General features: G+C 38.6%; 2 protein-coding genes across 3 annotated transcripts; both read left to right on the top strand.

The window, feature by feature from the left end:
- Positions 1–1,049: 1,049 nt before the first annotated feature.
- On the top strand, positions 1,050–20,056 carry LOC129246412 (uncharacterized). Its single transcript, XM_054885220.1, has 5 exons — positions 1,050–1,331; positions 4,628–4,707; positions 4,800–4,962; positions 7,099–7,190; positions 19,725–20,056. The coding sequence occupies exons 1-4, from the start codon at positions 1,214–1,216 to the stop codon at positions 7,188–7,190; spliced, it is 453 nt and encodes a 150-aa protein (XP_054741195.1). The 5' UTR covers positions 1,050–1,213; the 3' UTR covers positions 19,725–20,056.
- LOC129246413 (uncharacterized) lies at positions 10,338–20,056 on the top strand. Of its 2 annotated transcripts, XM_054885222.1 has the most exons (5): positions 10,338–10,623; positions 15,219–15,298; positions 15,390–15,552; positions 19,634–19,767; positions 19,835–20,056. In XM_054885222.1, the coding sequence occupies exons 1-4, from the start codon at positions 10,500–10,502 to the stop codon at positions 19,717–19,719; spliced, it is 453 nt and encodes a 150-aa protein (XP_054741197.1). In that variant the 5' UTR covers positions 10,338–10,499; the 3' UTR covers positions 19,720–19,767; positions 19,835–20,056. The 2 variants fall into 2 exon arrangements, with proteins under 2 accessions (XP_054741197.1, XP_054741196.1); XM_054885221.1 differs by having other exon boundaries at positions 19,634–20,056.
- Positions 20,057–20,974: the final 918 nt, after the last annotated feature.

The raw sequence follows: 20,974 nt of genomic DNA, 5'->3' as shown, positions 1-20,974 counted from the left end.
TAACCCCTTCCCAAATTTCATTGGTCTAGCCTAAATACTTCTAGAGATATGGACTATAAAAAATTCCAGTTGTATGGGAGGTGCCATGCCCCCTTTTTCGTTATACGCAGTTTTTCTGCATGTGGTAAGGATTAATGTCATATAACCCCTTACCAAATTTCAGTGGTCTAACGTAAATACTTCCAGAAATACGGACTGTTAAAAACTCCAGTTGTATGGGAGGTGCCACACCCCCTTTTTCGTTATACCCAGTTTTTGTGGATGTGGTAAGGATTACTGTCATATAACCCCTTACCAAATTTCAGTGGTCTAACGTAAATACTTTCAGAAATACGGACTGTTAAAAACTTCTTTTGTATGGGAGGTGCCACGCCCCCTATATATATCAAAATATTTTTTAGCCTATGACCATCCCGGTAAGGTATCCAGTTCGTGTTTCAAATTTGGTTACGATCGGTTTATGCGTTTAGGACGCAAGTCGATCTATAGATACATACATAATTTGAATTTTATATATATAGATAATAATATATAATATATATAATAATTTTATTATCATGTAAGCTAAATTAAAAATACAATAAAATAAATAAATCGGATATCATCTTAAAGATGAACAAACTCAATGTAATGGACGCTGTGTTGTTTGAGAACAATTTTCTCTAACTTTGTGCTTCCGATTGCAAGCTAAAATTTTGTTATCAAGCTTCCCATAGAGTCCCAGAATGATGGGCGTATTCATTTGTGAATTCTAGCAATTTCCTCTCATTTTATCATTTGTAATTCACTCTAAATAAGGTAGAATACACCTGATGGGAATTGTAAAATATTTGAAGATTCTGGGTTCACAGACAAAAAACTGGGCCAAGCCATTTTGAGTCACCCTACATCATGTGTGATCATGAAACTCATGCAATAGCACAACAAATGCGAAGCTCTTGCAAACTGCTTAAGCTCTCAGCTGAGTTACTTGTTGTACTCTCGCATGCATGATTTTTTAAAATCCAGCAGCTGCCACCTTGACGATCTCACTCAGCCAGCCAAACGTGTTCAGTCTCAATTGAGAAGTTGATCGTGTGTGAATTGTTTACAACTTTGTGCGGCTTTCGACTTATTCTGTGCTTACATACATACATTAATACGTGGAAATTTAAAAGAATTTGTAACACTAATTTGTATTCTTTTGGTAACCAGTTTGTAAAAACAAGTGAAGATGCCCAAATACGTTACGGACAAAGCGCTATTCAATGTCAGCCTGCGTAATGCCTGCCTGGGCATAGCGATATTCTTTCTGGTCACATTGGTGCTGGGTGTCATAGTGCGACCGGGTTGTAAGTGAAAACAAAAACCAGAGAACGTTAATGTACAGAGAAAGTAATTTAATACATTAACGTTCTCTGCAAAAGGGCTATCGGATGAAATGGTGAAACAAAAGAGAAAACAACAAACAAATAGATATGGAAACTAATGTCTGCCTTAAGTATAAATAATGCAAAAAAATCATTTTTGGGAAATTCAAGCCAGAAGATTTACAAAAAAAAGATAAAAAGCTATGAATCATTAGTTGTCGAAATGGACAGACTTTAATCAAAATAACGGAAATACATACAAACATATATTAAATGCTCCTTAAGTGCTTGAATAAAAGACGGTAATTCCACTAAACAAATAAAGTTGCAAGCCAGCACTTTGTTGTTGCAGAATATCTGGCGCGCATAGTGGCCACAAATTGCATCAAAACATTTCGCAAGCCACAAACCGCTGAAGTATGATAGTATTGGCGCGATGTTTGCTTTGTATTGAGATTCTGTGTTGCTTTTTTTGTGTTGCTTTGTTTTTTGTTTTTGCTTGTGGTTTCACCTTCTTCTTCAGTATATAGAGAACGTTAATGATCTCTGATATACTGTTTATTTTTTTGTTTTTTTAAACTGATGAAACTGAGACGTAATACGTGGGTGGCCGCAGCATTGAATTTCTTCGATATTTTGCGCTAAAACATGAATTATAGTAAGAATCGCATTCGGTTGTTTCAGCACTGCTGATTACACAAAAATTGTTGTCGTTGTGTTTTGTTGATTTCATTTGCCACTTGTTGACATCATTGCTAGCTTTGCTGTTTGTTTATTGTTTTTTTTTTCTTCTTTTGTGTTTGCTGCTTCTCATTGTTCTTTACCACTTTGCAATTTCGTCATACTTGGCGTGGTGTGTTGTGGTGGGCGTCGACAACATCGCTCTGGCATCCCCATCGCATCGACGTTGAGAATTTGGCGCTCATTGCCTGCGTATGCATAAATAACGCTCAAATTAGGTCATTTCGACTTTTAAATTTGTCAAATAAATTAAAAAGAAATGACATCATTCCCCATTCTTCAAAACAGCAAACGAAATGGAAAACAAATTGTTTTCAGTTTTAATTGTTATGAAAAAATAATAAAAAAAGTATTCCTTCCACAATATGCTCATATACGTGTGGAGAGTAAAATGTAAAGTATGTATATACATGCATATGTACACATATCGTGGTCAACAAAGAGGCAGACTGTTGCGTTGTCGAGCATTGACGCGGAGTTGATATCCATTATAGCTGATAGATGGGGAAGCTTTATGTACAAAGTCTCTACAAATAAACATAATTAAAAAAAAAATAGGTTGGGAAGCAAACGATGTCCATATTCTGCGATAACAAGAATGCCATTCAAGTGGTATTGAATAAATCCTACTCCCACACCTAAACATATTCACATAAAGACGAAATGTATTCGTCAACTTATTAAACATAAGCAAGTAATTTTGAAGTATTTACTTACCAGCTCATTTAGGTCACAGGACACAGAGGTAATAACTAGAAACGAAGCAAGATGATAGATTACTGGGTTTGCCAATAACTGTGCTGAAAAACAAAGTTGTGAGGGTAACTACGGCTGCCACGTAACGGGGGTGATTCGCTCGCCGAATTCTGCACTATCGTTTCACATGTATTCACGTACTCGTAAAATTTGTCGTTGTTGAGACGGCAACGAAGTGTCATTGGTCGATTTTTTTCGCATAACACCAACATATTCTTAGTATTTTCGTAAACAAACAGATTCGTTACCCGAACTACGTCAGTCCATCCGCCCATCAGCTAATTCTCATTCGTTGAGAGCCGGCCAACGGTCTGATTTTGGCCACACCATTAAAAATCGTTTCACCATGAGGCACGAACTAGCGGATGTCCCCTTGCTTGCGATGGGACAACACACCATCAAGGGGAAGCGTAGAAGTCGTTCTGGTACCACTACGAGACCTCCAAAAGGCAGATATCTACATCCAACCAGAGCTGTTGATATAATGAAGAAGGTTGATGGGGTTTAGGTTGGCGCACTGCCCCAGGCTGTCGAAAAAAGGAGCACCAGAGACCTTAATCGTTTAGCTGGCAAACCCGCACATTTCCAGAGAAAGTTCTCAGCAGTCTCCTTCTCTGAAAGGTCTCCACAGCTTCTGCAATGAGGGTTAAATGGTAACCCTAGCTTTTCCGCGTGTGTATCGATGTGCTGAGAATTTGATTGTACTGATATCTTAAGAAGATTACCTCTTAACATGCCTGCTACGGGCTTGCGCCATTTCGACTTGTTGCATATGCAATTGAACAAATTTGGAATGCTATCAATGCACCCATCGCGAGAAGCTCGAGCGAGCCCAATAATGTCAAAACTAATGATTCCTCACCTAGCTGCTTTACTGTGTCGCTTTAATAGCCATCAAATATAGGCGCTTGTATTCATAATAGGATTCTACGCCGTTGCTGCGGAGGATTATTTAGTTTTAGAAATGAAGAAAGAAGCTACTCATTTCCAAATTATTTTCCAACAAATCAGTTTGGTGTAACTTATAGTACATACACTCATGACAGTATTAAAATTTCCATTAAGCTGAAATATTCCCTATTTACATATATTTACATATTCATGTATATATAAAGCGTTTTTCAGTAAGAGCGCTTCAACTTTTTTTTGAATAAAACACAAACGGTTTGACTTTTTTAACTAATTTTTTTTTTTTATTATCTAGTTTGAACATATACATTTAAGTATGAAATTCGATTTCTTTTGCATGATCACCGCGTGCACGTTTTACGAAGTCCAATCGTTGAACCCAATTTTCGACCACTCTTTTGCATAAATCGGCCGAAATTCCAGCAATTTCGCGTTCAACATTGGCTCTGAGCTCACAAATCGTCGCCGGCTTGTTACTGTAGACCAATGACTTCACATAACCCCAAAGAAAGTTTTTCGGCAATCTCTCTTGGATTATCTTTCGCCCAAATGCGGAAATTCTGCTTATTGACGAATCCACTGAGGTGAAAATGTGCGTCCTCACTGAAGATGAAGTGCGCGATATGCATTTTGATTTGAACGCCCGTTTTCATAATAAGCCTGAATAACTTTAACGCGTTGCTCAAGTGTGTAGCGTTCCATGATGAAATGTATACTAATGAAGTTTACAAATGACAAGCGAAAAATAAAAAATATTGCGTCGTTCGCCCTCCCTATCGGAAAAAAGTTGAAGCGCACCTATTGAAAAACGCTTTATATATATACATATATATATATATCTTTTTTTTTGTTTTTTGTTTTTAAAATTTCAGACTTGCACAGCAGCTCTTCACTTATAGGCTTTATTGTAGAGCTGATTAGTAACTTAGCATTGCTTTTCGGTGCTTTATGGGTATGTAAAATATATTCATGAATTAAAAAAAATTGATATTCTTATTCAATAAAAATGACTTTTATGCTTTGCGTTTTAATCTATTTTCACAGAGTAACGCCTGGCTAGTCTTGGTTTGGCTTGTGGTTGCCGTGCTGTTCTTCATCCATTGGCCCATTGCAGTGTTGGGTGTAATTTTCAATTATGGAGATTATCGCGCAGCTGCGTACTTCAACAACGTGTTTCTCATACTATTTGAATACATTCTGGCGCTGGGTGAATATTTTCATTTATTTTATATTTTTTTAATTTTATCTAAATAGTGCTTAGATTTGGCGGGGCAATGTATAATATGCCATTGTTTAGCGAAAAGGGAAAAATGTTGTAGTCGTGGCAGCAGAGAAAAAATTGCCTAAATCGGTGATGTCGTTAATTAACATCAATGAGTTAATTTATTAGTAAATCCAAAAACAACTAGTATGCTGTTTCTACGACGTTAAACCAAAGAATATTGAGTGTAAATGAATCGATGAAGGTTAGCACGAGGGTTGCTATTTAGATTCTGTCCAAAAAATATCGGAAATTGTTCATTTAAAAAGCGCGCGTTACACATACAGTCTGTGTCAGAAGAAAAGAACCGATTTTTTTCAAGTATAGTCCCACTCATAATAGTCCCACTCAAGGGCTACGTCGCCAGTGCTAACTCAGGTTAGTGTCTTGCGAAACTTTCCAGTAAACGCAACCAAACCAAAATGAGTGAGAAGTACGCGAAACGTTTTGAGGCGGTATTTTTCTGCACGCTTCGAAAGAGCTGAAATTATCTTTCGCCGCGGCCGCAAAAGTAATTCGAAAATCTAAAAAGTTTGTTGTGATGTGGAATCAGCGGAATAAATAGATCGAAAATTTTGATGACCTTTCTGAGCGCAGCTTGAAGCGAGTGACGACAAAGTGATCGTCCAACTTTTTAAGTGGGAGCGTTCTTTGTGACCACGCCAAGCACGATCAGTTCTTGCTAAACATTGGATAGATGTGTGTATCAACATCATCGTACGTCGACTGAAGGAGGCGAACATATCCTACCGTCCCACATCGTCAAAATCATTGCTCTCAGAAAAACACATTGAAAAACAAAAAAACAAGAAAATGGCGTCACAGTATTGAACTGGCCTTCCCAGTCCAGACGCCAACCCCATTGAAAATGTGTGGGGAACTATGAAAACGTATTATATCTTGCCAGAAGGCCAGTCCATGATTTAAAGCAACTCGTGCGTCAAGTTCACAAAGTCTAGTCCTGTTTGTCGACGAGCCACGCAGAAAAGCTGGTTGAAGATGCAACGAATGAAGAAGATGCCAGGCTTTACTCAACGATTGCGACTCGTAGTTTTTTACATACTTTCATCTAAACAAATTTAAAATATATATCTTTTATACTTCATGAATAATCGCCTTTCCTTTTTTCTGACACGGACTGTTTGTTTAAATTTTTTTTTGCCAAGTTGGTCGCCCATAAACGTCTTCAACGGATGAAAACGTCGAAAAAGTCAAGGAAATTGTGCTAGAAAACCATTACTTAAGTTTGAGGAAGGTAGCTCGTGACCTTAGCGTGTGTCACGAATCAAATTGCAACATTTTATACCATCAACTGGGCATGAGACGCGTGGCTGCTCGACTCGTTCCAGGAGAGTTGAATTTCTTTCAAAAAAATCATCGGAAGATGGTGGCGGAAGACATGCTTGAGCAAGTGAATTCGGACCCAACGTTTATCCAGCGCATCATAACAGGGGATGAGACGTGGGTATATGAGTTTGACATGCATACCAGTTAACCAGTCAACAAGGGTCTGAATGGCGCTATCCACATGAGGCGAAACCCAAAAAACCACATCAAAGTCGGTCAGAAGTGAAAGTCACGAGTCGATAGAGGCAATTAAGGAGAATTCGCTGAAGGAGCTGAAGAATATCTCTTCAAACGCGTTTAAAAGGTGTTTTGATGACTGATGCTAATCGTCGGCATATGTGTATTGTTTCGAATGGAGCTTATTTTGAAGGCGACAAAATAAATTTTGATGATTAAACAACTATTTTGCGTTTTATTGAACAATTCCCGCTACTTTTTGGACAGAATGTATACCGTCAAAAACTAACAGACTTCTCTGAAAAAGCTTTATGCGAAATCAGATATAACTATACAAAATCCTCACAAGAAATGTTTGTTATGTTTTTATTTCATTTTTTCATTTCCCACTCCACGCACCTTTGCCTTTAGATAGTCGCACAGTGCTATACTCGTATGTATACATAGGTATATGTGGTTCTTTTTTGGCTTTCTTTTTTGTTGGTGTTTTGTGTGTGAATTTGATTCCCATAAGTTCCATGAGTTAAACACTTCTTATTTTTCATTCTTTGATTTCAGTGATTTTCGGTTATTGCGCGTATCTGGTCTACTCCTATTTCCATCAGTTGAGGAACAGTCAGTCCGCTACACCTCACGACGTTGTAGTTTAATACTTATATAAATTATATGTGCAAAAACACCAAATTATTAATATCCTTTTTCATTTATGCCGCAATGCAGACACCAAAACTTATGCATTAAGATATTTTATATTTTGTATGCCATTATTATTCGCTTGACCGAGAAAAAAAGATTGTAACACCTTTTAAAACAGTTACACACTTAATATGCATTTTTACAATTTTTTATATATATGTGTGTGTATCTTTTAACTTTGTTACTGTAATTAATAAATAAAATAAAAGAAAAATACATGGCAGATGTTGTTTTTATTGAGAGGATTTATGTAGTTTCTTTCAAAGCCCAGCTCGGTCAGTGCATTCTTCTTCTGGTGGAGCAAAATACGATGTTGGCGTCAGAGAAAAACAAAATTTTTAAAAGCCCAGGTAGCCTTAGAAGACCTCAAAAATTTCAAGTTGCCCTGGTTAATTTCTTCAAACGATTCACTAGAGAGGGCTAGTTTACTGGGGCGGAAGACGTTGCTCGGAGAAAGTCCGAGTCATTCCGGTAACGTAGCACCGGCTTCCATGGGAATGTAACTTCTTTCAGTAAAAATGCTATAACTCCCTCAATTTCAGTGAGCTTTGATTGCTTTGAAATTTCGGCAAGATTGGTAGTCGCGCACCAACCCATTCGGCTACGGCGGCCGCCGTATATATACATACCTATATATATATATACAGTAAGTAGGTGGTATGCAGACTGAATAATCTCGTCCAAAATAAGAACGAATGATAATCATGTACGCGCTTCGCTAATGTATTAGTTGCTCCGCTTAGCAGCGCAAAATCATAAGACTAAATAAAGATAGCGGAAAAAACTTATAGACAAAAATGTTCACAAAAGAATGCTCTATAAAAAAGCTCCGATGTATATTTTTCATAAAATCTATAAAAAAAAAAGTTATTACGCTTTAAAACAATTGATCCCTTAATTTTTTGCGTAATTTTGTTTATAACTTTTTTATTAAATATTAATTTTACAATAAAAAGTTTTGAATGAAAGTTGTAGATAATATTATTGTCTACAAAAAAGTATCTTAAAAATGTTCGTAACTTTCGGAATTCACGAGATAAACGCAAAAAACGAGTTGCACCCTTATTTCTAAGATGGTGGCCGCGGGACACAACCCCCGACCCCGAAAACTCAAACTTAAGTTCACAGTGATGGGTTTTACATAATAAAACCATAAACTCGCATACTCCTAAAATTACTTACTTGGCTATTTTTTTTTTCGTCTCTTTTGACTGGTCTAAACAGACGTAAACGCATTCAGTTTACTAATGACTACATAAATAAGCCTCCCGAGTTCTGGAAAAAAGTAATATTTTCAGACGAAAGTAAATTTTGTAATATATATTCGGAATAAAAGGCCGTCAAATTGTTTGGCGAAAACCTGGAACTGCTCTTGAAAAGCAAAATCTTGTTGGCACGGTTAAGCACGGAGGTGGCGGGGTTATGGTTTGGGGCTGCATGGCGGCAAATGGGGTGGGTCAGTTAGAATTTATTGATTCGACGATGGATAAATGGGGATACTTGAACATACTAAAACGGAATTTAAAGGAAAGTGCAGAAAATCTGGGCTTATTAAGAACATTTTGGTTTCAACAAGATAACGACCCGAAGCACACAGCCAAGATCGTTAAACTTTGGCTCTTGTACAAGGCCCCAAAACAGCTTAAAACACCGTCACATTCCCCAGATCTTTACCCCATCGAGCATCTGTGGGATCTATTGGAAAAAAGAATACGTTAGCAAGTGATTACTAGTAAAGAGGTTTTGCGGAGTGTCATGTAGGCAGAATGGAGGAAGATAACAGCAGAGGAAGCAGAGAAACTGGTAAGTTCAATGCCAAATAGGCTGAGTGAAGTCCTGAAGCAACGTGGATATCCAATTAAATATTAGATTTAATTTTTGCATATAGCATATCATGTTTTTGTATTAGACTTTTGGGGCATGTGTATGTATATATAATTCCATTTACCCTTCTTGTTTTAATGAGAATTAGACGGCGAAAGAATCTTCTTTGAGGCTACTTTCGATAGGATTGGGTATGCCCCTTTGGAAAATGCGTTAGATGAGACGAAAGTCTAAGCTCCCTACGCTCCACTAGCCAAATTTATTTTATAAATAAATAAAATTAGTTTAATAAACAGTTTGTCCTGTTTCCAAGCCATCCAAAACCACAACAAGTCAAGCAAAATCATCGACTGTATTAAAACATACATAAACATACTCATTTCCCACCGGAGCAGCATCAAAATCATGTGGATACCTGGACACCCCGGCATCTAGGGTAACACACTGACAGATACAATTGCCAAGGACATTTCCATTACACCAACAATCACATCTGAAGTCATCCTACCCAGCGACATATACCGACTTATTCATGAACAAAGGCAAACGAAGTTACTTCGTGAATGGTCGTATTATAAACACCGAACACCGTTATTCGAACATTAAGCTCAAACGAACAAAGCCACCCTATCCTTCATCGGTACCCACCAACCACATTACCCCATACACACGGCGTCATCTATGCACACGGCTCCGTATTGGGCGCACCATAATAACTAGCGCACACTTATTACATGGTAGTATATCCAACAGCTGTCCCTTCTACTGGTATCCTGCCCAGAACTTGCTTCTCAAAGGCACTACCACTTCAGCAACACAGATCCTCTTAAACTTTTAAAAGATGCCACTGAAGATAACATAAAATATTTACACATTTGTAAAGGACACCGACCTACTCCGTCTTGTCTGATCCAATAGACATCACCAGCCAGCCGAAAGCCTCTGCTGCTAGCACTGCGTTTGCTTGAGTTTACTAATAATTTTATTATCATGTAAGCTAAATTAAAAATACAATAAAATAAATAAATCGGATATCATCTTAAAGACGAGCAAACTCAACTAACTAACTTTGTGCTTCCAATTGCAAGCTAAAATTTTGTTATCAAGCTTCCCATAGAGTCCCAGAATGATGCGAAGCTCTGGTAAACTGCTTAAGCTCTCAGCTAAGTTACTTGTTGTACTCTCGTATGCATGATTTTTTAAAATCCAGCCGCTTCCACCTTGACGATCTCACTCAGCCAGCCAAACGTGTTCAGTCTCAATTGAGAAATTGATCATGTGTGAATTGTTTATTATTGAATCATGTGAATTGTTTACAACTTTGTGCGGCTTTCGAAATACTCTATGTTTACATACATAGATTAGTACGTGGAAATTTCAAAGAATTTGTAACACTAATTTGTATTCTTTTGGTAACCAGTTTGTAAAAACAAGTGAAGATGCCCAAATTCGTTGCGGACAAATCGCTATGCAATATCAGCCTGCGTAATGCCTGCCTGGGCATAGCGATATTCTGTCTGGTCATATTGGTGCTGGGTGTCGTAATGATACTGGTCCGTGGCAGTAAGTGAAAACAAAAAGGCAGAGAACGTTAATGTACAGAGAATGTAATGTAATATAATACATTCACGTTCTCTGCAAAAGGGCTATCGGATGAAATGGTGAAACAAAAGAGAAAACAACAAACAAATAGATATGGAAACTAATGTCTGCCTTAAGAATAAATAATGGAAAAACATCATTTTTGGTAAATTCAAATTAGAAAAATTCAAAAAAAAAAAAAAGATAAAAAGCTATGAATCATTAGTTGTCAAAATGGACAGACTTTAATCAAAATAACGGAAATACATACATACATATATTAAATGCTCCTTAAGTGCTTGAATAAAAGACGGTAATTCCACTAAACAAATTCTAAGCAAATAAAGTTGCAAGCCAGCACTTTGTTGTTGCAGAATATCTGGCACGCATAGTGGTCGCAAATTGCATCAAAACATTTCGCAAGCCACAAACCGCTTGCTTTTTTTGTGTTGTTTTGTTTTTTGTTTTTGCTTGTCGTTTCACCTTCTTCTACTGTATATAGAGAACGTTAATGATCTCTGATATACTGTTTATTTTTTTTGTTTTTTTAAATTGATGAAACTGAGACGTAATACGTGGGTGGCCGCAGCATTAAATTTCTTGAATATTTTGCCCTAAAACATGAATTATAGTAAGAATCGCATTCGCATGCCGGACATGTGTTTGGTATGTCGGGGTCGATTCTGGATATGTAGGAGTTTAACCTGCTACAGTATCCAGAACGTAATTGTGCCAGTGTTACACGAGTCTCACGGGGAAGCTGGAGCTCTTCATCTGCAATCGATGGTGGTTGGACTCAGATTACGGCATTCACAGGACGGGAGTTCATGAAGGTGGTAACGGTCTTCCGGTGGATGTCATTTATTGACTGTCTAAATACTGTCCGGTCCAGTAGGTTGCGGTTAGTTTTGTCCTGGATTTCGTCAGCGTAGTCTAAGAGGTGTCTCCTGATGTGCCTGGGAGGCGGCTCAGGCTCAAGCAGATGTCTGCAGGGGTGAAACCTGCGGTAATTGCTTGCTGTTGTGCTCCGCTACTGGGAGCATTTGTGCCTCGTTATGTAGATGTTGAATCGGGGACATCAAAAGGCACCCGGTCGCTGTCCGAATGGCGGTATTTTGACATGTCTGTAGCGTTGTCCACTGCGAATCACTAGTTGCAGGCGACCAGACAGGCGTAGCATAGTGTAGAACCGGCCGGCCAATTGCCTTAAATGTCGAAAGCAACAGTTCTTTGTCTTTGCCGGCCAGCGATTTGAGGACCTTGTTGCGATTTTGGACTTTAGTGGCAATTGCGGTTGTGTGCGCAGAGAAGGAGAGCAAGCTGTCAAAGGTAACACCCAAAATTTTGGGGTTATTTACCGTCGGAATTGGTGTGTCATCGACTTTTACCTTAAGGGACAGCTTGACCTCCTTTGTCCAGGTGGTAAAGAGGGTCGCCGTGGACTTGGTGGGGGAAACTTGTAGATTCCTCGCAGTGAAAAAGCGAGAAAGGTCGGTGAGGTAGTTGTTCACTTTGGAACACAGGCCATCGATGTCATTGCCCGACGCCATTATCGTGCAGTCGTCAGCGGATGAGATCAGGGAAACTCCCGCTGGTGGTTGGGGGAGCTTCGAGATGTAGAAGTTGAACAGCAAGGGAGAAAGGACACCACCCTGCGGTACACCTAGCTTAATCTTTCTCTGCTTTGAAGTTTGATCTCGAAATATCACTGACGAGTGCCGACCGCTCAGATAGTTTGCGGACCACCTCTTCAGCCCTGGCGGGAATGTCGACTGATAAATATCTTCTAGTAGCGTGGAATGGCTGACTGTATCGAAAGCCTTCTTCAGGTCCAACGCTACTAGGAGAGTTCTCTCGCAGGGGCGGTTTTGGTTAAGCCCGCGATTTATCTGGGCGTTTATGGCGGTGAGTGCAGTGGTGGTGCTGTGCACTCGTCGGAATCCGTAGGGCTGGGGCCAGGTGTTTCGTATAGAGTGGGAGTAGGAGGGCTTCAAGTGTCTTCACTACTGGGGAAAGGAGAGTTATCGGCCGATAAGACTCCCCTTGGTTGGCGGGTTTCCTAGGTTTCAGTAGTGGGACCACTCTCCCTGCTTTCCACTTGTCAGGGATGATGAGAGTGGCCAGGGACAGATTGAAGACCCTTGTGAGGAATTCTACTCCCAGGGGTCCCAGATGCTTCAGCATCAGCGCGTTTAATCCGTCAGGGCCAATGGCTTTCGATGATTTCGACTTGTTGATGGCGCCCTGAACCTCATCACCGGAGAAAGTAAGTGGCACACTGTCGTTCGTCAGTTTGTGCAGCCTTCTGCTAGCACGACGTTTGGTTCTGTCGCCCGGAGGATGCGGTATGAAAAGCCGGCTAAAATAGCTCGCGCATCTCTTCGGGTCCGACGAAGTGCAACCGTTGAAGGTGATAGCCACCTTGCCGTTGTGCTTCGTCGGGTTCGACAGGGACCTAACGGTGGACCAGAGCTTACTCACTCCGGAGGTGAGGTTACAAGTCTTCAGGTGCTCGACCCATTTAGTCCGCTTGTGTTGATTTACCAGTTGCCGGATCTCCAAATTGAGATCCCTTATGCGGGGATCCCCGGGATCGGCCTGGCGTAGGTGGTCACGCTCGTTTGCTAAACTGGCTGCTTCGGCTGAGGACGAATGTCCTTGTAACTTTCAGCTGGAATGACGCGAGCCGCAGCAGCTGTGAGCACCTTGCGGAATGCGCGTTCGCCTACGCGCACATCAGTGGGGATGGGAAGAGAGGCGAAGGTGTCCTCGGTGAATTCCGTGAAGCCGGCCCAATTAGTTTTTTTAAAGTTAAAATAGGACCGGTGATTCGCGGAAACGAAGTCGGCAAGTCTCTCAGTCGAGACGATAATGGGCAAGTGGTCTGATGCAAGCGATAGCATAGGTCGCCACGTTATGCTATTTATCAGACCCGCGTTAGCTATTGTTAGGTCAGGCAAGCTGCTGCAATTGCCCACTACCATGGTGGGGGCGTCGTCGTTCACAGTGCTGAATTTGGCGCTCATTGTCTGCGTATGCATAAATAACGCTCAAATTAGGTAATTTCGACTTTTAAATTTATCAAATAAATTAAAAAGAAATGACATCATTCCCCATTCTTCAAAACAGCAAACGAAATGGAAAACAAATTGTTTTCAGTTTTAATTGTTATGAAAAAATAATAAAAAAAGTATTCCTTCCACAAACTGCTCATAGACGTATGGAGAGTAAAATGTAAAGTATGTATGTACATATGTACACATATCGTGGTCAACAAAGAGGCAGACTGTTGCATTTTCGACCATTGACGCGGAGTTGATATCCATTATAGCTGATAGATGAGGAAGCTTTATGTACAAAGTCTCTACAAATAAACATAATTAAAAAAAAATAGTTTGGGAAGCAAACGATGTCCATAGTCTGCGATAACAAGAATGCCATTCAAGTGGCATTGAATAAATCCTACTCCCACACCTAAACATATACACATAAAGACGAAAGTATTCGTCAACTTATTAAACATAAGCAAGTAATTTTGAAGTATTTACTTACCAGCTCATTTAGGTCACAGGACACAGAGGTAATAACTAGAAACGAAGCAAGATGATAGATTACTGGGTTTGCCAATAACTGTGCTGAAAAGCAAAGTTGTGAGGGTAACTACGGCTGCCACGTAACGGGGGTGATTCGCGAGCCGAATTCTGCACTATCGCTTCACATGTATTCACATACTCGTAAAATTTGTCGTTGTTGAGACGGCAGCGAAGTGTCATTGGTCGATTTTTTTCGTATAACACCAACATATTCTTAGTGTTTTCGTAAACAAAGAGATTCGTTACCCGAACTACGTCAGTCCATCCGCCCATCAGCTCATTCTCATTCGTTGAGAGCCGGCCAACGGTCTGATTTTGGCCACACCATTAAAAATCGTTTCACCATAAGGCACGAACTAGCGGAAGTCCCCTTGCTTGCGATGGGACAACACACCATCAAGGGGAAGCGTAGAAGTCGTTCTGGTACCACTACGAGACCTCCAATAGGCAGCTTCTGCAATGAGGGTTAAATGGTAACCCTAGCTTTTCCGCGTGTGTATCGATGTGCTGAGAATTTGATTGTACTGATATCTTAAGAAGATTACCTCTTAACATGCTTGCTACGGGCTTGCGCCATTTCGACTTGTTGCATATGCAATTGAACAAATTTGGAATGCTATCAATGCACCCATCGCGAGAGGCTCGAGCGAGCCCAATAATGTCAGAGATAACGATTCCTCACCTAGCTGCTTTACTGTGTCGCTTTGATAGCCATCAAATATAGGCGCTTGTATTCATACTTGGATTCTAAAGGCTCTAAAAGTGCAATATAGAAACGTTTCACTACGCCGTTGCTGCGGAAGATTATTTAGTTTTAGAAATGAAGAAAGAAGCTACCCACTTCCAAATTATTTTCCAAGAAGTCAGTTTGGTGTAATTTACATACACTCAAGACAGTAGTAAAATTTCCATTAAGCTGAAAATATTCCCTATTTACATATATTTACATATTCATATATTTTGTTTGTGTTTATAAAATTTCAGACTGGCACTTCACCTCTCCACTTATAGGTTATATTATACTGCTGATTAGTAACTTAGCATTGCTTTTCGGTGCCTTATTGGTATGTAAAATATATTTATGAATTCAAAACATTGTTATTCTTATTCAATAAAAATGACTTTTATGCTTTGCGTTTTAATCTATTTTCACAGAGTAACGCCTGGCTAGTCTTGGTTTGGCTTGTGCTTGCCGCGGTGTTCTTCATCTTCTGGTTCATTGCACTGTTTGGTGTAATTTTCAATTATGGAGATTATCGCGCAGCGGCGCCCTCCGACAACGTGTATCTCAATATATTTGCAGACATTCTGGAGCTGGGTGAATATTTGCATTTATTTTTTAATTTTATCAAGATAGTGTTTAGATTTAGCGGGGCAATGTATGCCATTGTTTAGCGAAAAGGGGTAAATGTTGTAGTCGTGGCAGCAGAGAAAAAATTGCCTAAATCGGTGATGTCGTTAATTAACGTCAACGAGTTAATTTATTAGTAAATCCAAGAAAAACTTGTATGCTGTTTCTACGACGTTAAACCAAAGAATATTGAGTGTAAATGAATCGATGAATCAGATAAGTGAAGGACTGGTTAGCACGAGGGTTGCTATTTAGATTCTGTCCAAAAAATATCGGAAATTGTTCATTTAAAAAGCGCGCGTTACATATACAGTCTGTGTCAGAAGAAAAGAACCGGTTTTTTTTAAAGTAACTAAAATATATTTCGTTCTGCTTTTTGCTGCATAATAGTCCCACTCAAGGGCTACGTCGCCAGTGCTTACTCAGGTTAGTGTCTTGCGAAACTTTCCAGTAAACGCAACCAAACCAAAATGAGTGAGAAGTACGCGAAACGTTTTGAGGCGGTATTTTTATGCACGCATTCGAAAGAGCTGAAATTATCTTTCGCCGCGGCTACAAAAGTAATTCGAAAATCTAAAAAGTTTTTTGTTATGTGGAATAAGCGGCATAAATAGATCGAAAATTTTGATGACCTTTCTGAGCGCAGCTTGAAGCGAGTGACGGCAAAGTGTAGAGTACCTTCACTTCACTTTCAAACTTCTTTCGAATTCTTTACATATATTTTTAATAGGTAAATGAACTCAAACTTAAATTATTTAAACCATTTCAATGTCAATGCCATTGTTGTCAAATAAACACTTTAATTTCAATGACAAAATTCTTTTTCTTTTTTTTTTGAAACCCAAAACATAAGTAAATACATGGCGCACACCAAATACATTTTTTCTGTCATATGATACCTCACTCCAAAGCAAAACCATAGCTTACTGTCAAGTAAGTCTGCCTAAGCAAAATTTAAGTCAGCCTGAACAAAATTTTATTGTATAGTCTTTTTTTTGAATTTATAATTTTGTTATTGATTTTTACTTGTAACAATGTTTAGTTGTAATTATATATTTTATTGATGAGAAGACAAAAAGAAAGTATAAAATAGAGCCATTCTATCGGAAGGCGGGCAATTCAGTCTTAGCCTGGTAGTTGGAAGGCAGTCATTTGGCCTAACTAAATAGAAAAGAGGTTGTCTGTAAAGTCGGTTTACTGACGATAGTTTAACGTGATAACGTCATAAGAAAATACTGATTGAATGGTTGCATTTTTCAAAAGAAAATTTTAATTTTATTTGTTTGATAGATATTGTTTTGTATGGATATAGAGAATGAGTTAACATTAACATAACATAATATACTTTAACATACCATAACATAACATAACATAACATAACATAACATAACATAACATAACATAACATAACATATCATAAAGCGTTCACCAACAGCTTTCATTTGATACCCATATTGTACATACACGTCCGAAGGTTACCCGGGTCCACGTTTTGACCTATATCTCGAGACCACAGTCACGGAGCGGCATGAAAAATACTCTGAACTAAAGCATTCACCAACAGCTTCCGTTTGATACCCATATTGTACATGCACGTCCGAAGGTTACCCGGGTCCACGTTTTGACCTATATCTCGAGACCCTATCTACCAATAGGTATTCAAACTATACAGAAATCATCTTCAGTACCTACTTAACAATGTATGTAAGTTTGGTTTAATTCGGTTCAAAGATACGGCGGGTCCACGTTTTGGTATATATTTCGAGACCCTAGTCATCAATAGGTATGAAAATTACCCCGTATTAAAGCACTTATCAACAGCTTTCATTTGATATCCATATTGTACAAACACATTCTAGGGTCCACGTTTTGGTCTCTATCTCGAGACCCTAGTCACGGAGCGGATGGAAATACTCTGAACTAAAGCATTCACCAACAGCTTTCATTTGATACCCATATTGTACATACACATCCGAAGGTTACCCGGGTCCACGTTTTGACCTATATCTCGAGACCCTATCTACCAATAGGTATCCAAACTATACGGAAACCATCTTCAATACCTCCTTAACAATGTGTGTAAGTTTGGTTTAATTCGGTGCAAAGACACGGCGGGTCCACGTTTTATATTTCCAGACCCTAGTCATCAATAGGTATAAAAATTACCCCATATTAAAGCACTTATCAACAGCTTTCATTTGATACCCATATTGTACATACACAACCAAAGGTTACCCGGATCCACGTTTTGACCTATATCTCGAGACCCCAGTTACGGAGCGGCATGAGAAATACTCTGTACTAAAGCATTCACCAACAGCTTCAATTTGATATCCATATTGTACAAACACATTCTAGGGTCCACGTTTTGGTCTCTATCTCGAGACCCTAGTCACGGAGCGGCATGAAAAATACTCTGGACTAAAGCATTCACCAACAGCTTCCATTTGATACCCATATTGTACATACACATCCGAAGGTTACCCGGGTCCACGTTTTGACCTATATCTCGAGCCCTATTTCCAAAATAAAATATAATCCATGTTACTCGTGGATAATGTAGCTTTCGAATGGTGAAAGAATTTTTAAAATCGGTCCAGTAGTTTTTGAGCCTATTCATTACAAACAAACAAAGTTTTTCTCTTTATAATATTAGTATAGACAACATATCTTATAAGGTATATGGTAAATATTACCATACATTTTTTCCTTCATATATAATAAAAATAAAATTAATAATAATCAATAAGAAGGCATATGCAAATACAAATACGTGAATTTATATATGTACATATGCGCATATACATACATATATACGCTCAGTTAAGTAGGAGAGAGCAAGATGTCGAACGTTGCCGTTCGTTTGCTTTGTTTGCTTTGTCGTTCGTTCCGCGCTTTCGCTTGCAGTTCATTCAATGCAATGAGCAAGGAACGACAAATGAGCAAGGTAACGGCAATGAGCAAGGTATCGACATATGAGCAAAGTAACACTAATGAGCAAGGTAACACTAATGGGCAAGGTAACGACACATTTTTTCGTGCGTGCAGCCTGTTAAATCGAATTATAAGACGTTACCAACGTTTATCCAGCGCATCGTAACAGGTGATGAGACGTGGGTATATGAATTTGACATGCATACCAGTTAACCAGTCAACAAGCGTCTGAATGGCGCTATCCACATGAGCCGAAACCCAAAAAACCACATCAAAGTCAGAAAGGTCAGAAGTGAAAGCCACGCTACTCGTTTTCCTTGATTGTCATGGTGTTGTGCGCTCGAAATTCGTTCCAAAGATTTTACGGTAAATAAAGAATATTATTTGGCAGTTTTGCAACGTTTGAGAGAGAATGTGCGTAGGAAACGGTCCAATTTGTGGAAAGAAAACTCATGGATCTTGCACCATTATAACACACCGTCTCACAAGGCTCGTATTGTGAAAACTTTTTTGACCAAAAACTCATCAAATATCATCGAACAACCACCGTATTCACCGGATTTAGCCAGCCCCCTGTCTTTTTCCCAACTCTTAAATTGCCACTCCGCGGATGCCGCTTTGAGTCGATAGAGGTAATTAAGGAGAATTCGCTGAAGGAGCTGAAGAAGATCTGTTCAAACGCGTTTAAAAGGTGTTTTGATGACTGATGCTAATCGCCGGCATATGTGTATTGTTTCGAATGGAGCTTATTTTGAAGGCGACAAAATAAATTTTGATGATTAAACAACTATTTTGCGTTTTATTGAACAATTCCCGCTACTTTTTGGACAGAATGTATACCGTCAAAAACTTCTCTGAAAAAACTTTATGCGAAATCAGATATAACTATACAAAATCCTCACAAGAAATGTTTGTTATGTTTTTATTTCATTTTTTCATTTCCCACTCCACGCACCTTTGCCTTTAGATAGTCGCACAGTGGTATACTCGTATGTATACATAGGTATATGTGGTTCTTTTTTGGCTTTCTTTTTTGTTGTTGTTTTGTGTGTGAATTTGATTCCCATAATTTCCATGAGTTAAACACTTCTTATTTTTCATTCTTTGATTTCAGTGATTTTCGGTTATTTCGCGTATCTGGTCTTCTCCTATTTCTATCAGTTGAGGAACAAGCAGTCCGCTACATCTCACGACGTGTAGTTTCAATACTTATATAAATTATATGTGCTTATGCATAAGTGTACCAATGTGAGTACAAATATTGTACAAAAACACCAAAATATTAATATTCTTTTTCATTTATGCCGCAATGCAGACACCAAAACTTATGCATTAAGAAATTTTATATTTTGTATGCCATTATTGTTCGCTTGACCGAGAAAAAAATTTGTAGCACCTTTTAAAATAGTTACACACTTAATATGCATTTTTACAATTTTTTATATATATGTGTGTGTATCTTTTAAAATTTACGTATATATGTGGGAGCATTGACAACTTTGTTACTGTAATTAATAAACAAAATAAAAGAAAAATACATGGCAGATGTTGTTTTTATTGAGAGAATTTATGTAGTTTCTTTCAAAGTCCAGCTCGGTTAGTGCATTCTTCTTCTGGTGGAGCAAAATACAATGTTGATGACAGAGAAAAACAAAATTTTTAAAAGCCCAGGTAACCTTAGAAGACCTCAAAAATTTCAAGTTGCCCTGGTTAACTAACGATTCACTAGAGAGGGCTAGTTTACTGGGGCGGCAGCCCTTGGTCGGGGAAAGTCCGAGTCATTCCGGTAACGTAAAACCGGCTGCCATGGGAATGTAACTTCTTTCATTAAAAATGCTATAACTCACTCAATGCCAGTGAGCTTTGATTGCTTTGAAATTTCGGCAAGATTGAGGCAGTTATAGCACCTTTACTGAAAGAAGCTAACCAGGACAATTTGAAATTAGAGGGAGACTAGGTACTAGGGAGGCTAATTTGACCGATTTTTCGTTTTAACCCGATTGTTCTGTTTTTTAACATATTTGAAAAGGTTGTCGCCTTCGTAGATTTTTGTCAAAATTTCAAGCAAATCAGACGAAAACTGAGGGAGTTATGCAACTTTGGCCTGAAAGTATTTGCCTGAATTTATTCACCGAAGGTCAAATGAACAACGCAAACGAACTCAACCTTAAAAACGTATATTATCATATTTTTGAGACTTTTGGTAAATATCTATTATATATTTGACCTTGAACTGACCTCTCAAGATCAAATTAAAAATGAAAACAAAAAACGTATATTATCAATTTTTTGAGATTTTTCTGGTGAGTTTTCTATGTTTAACTCTGAACGGTGACGACTATTTTGATATGTAGCTGTCCTGCTCTTTTAAAGTACGAATCCGCAAAATTACATGTGTCTGATTACCTGCAAAATTGATAATCAGCTGACAATACTGTTTTGAAAGATTTTTCTT

Source organism: Anastrepha obliqua, chromosome 4 (assembly GCF_027943255.1).
Source record: "Anastrepha obliqua isolate idAnaObli1 chromosome 4, idAnaObli1_1.0, whole genome shotgun sequence".
NCBI lineage: Eukaryota > Metazoa > Arthropoda > Insecta > Diptera > Tephritidae > Anastrepha > Anastrepha obliqua.
Note: the sequence above shows the minus strand (reverse complement) of the source record. Positions and strands in the feature narration are given on the sequence as shown.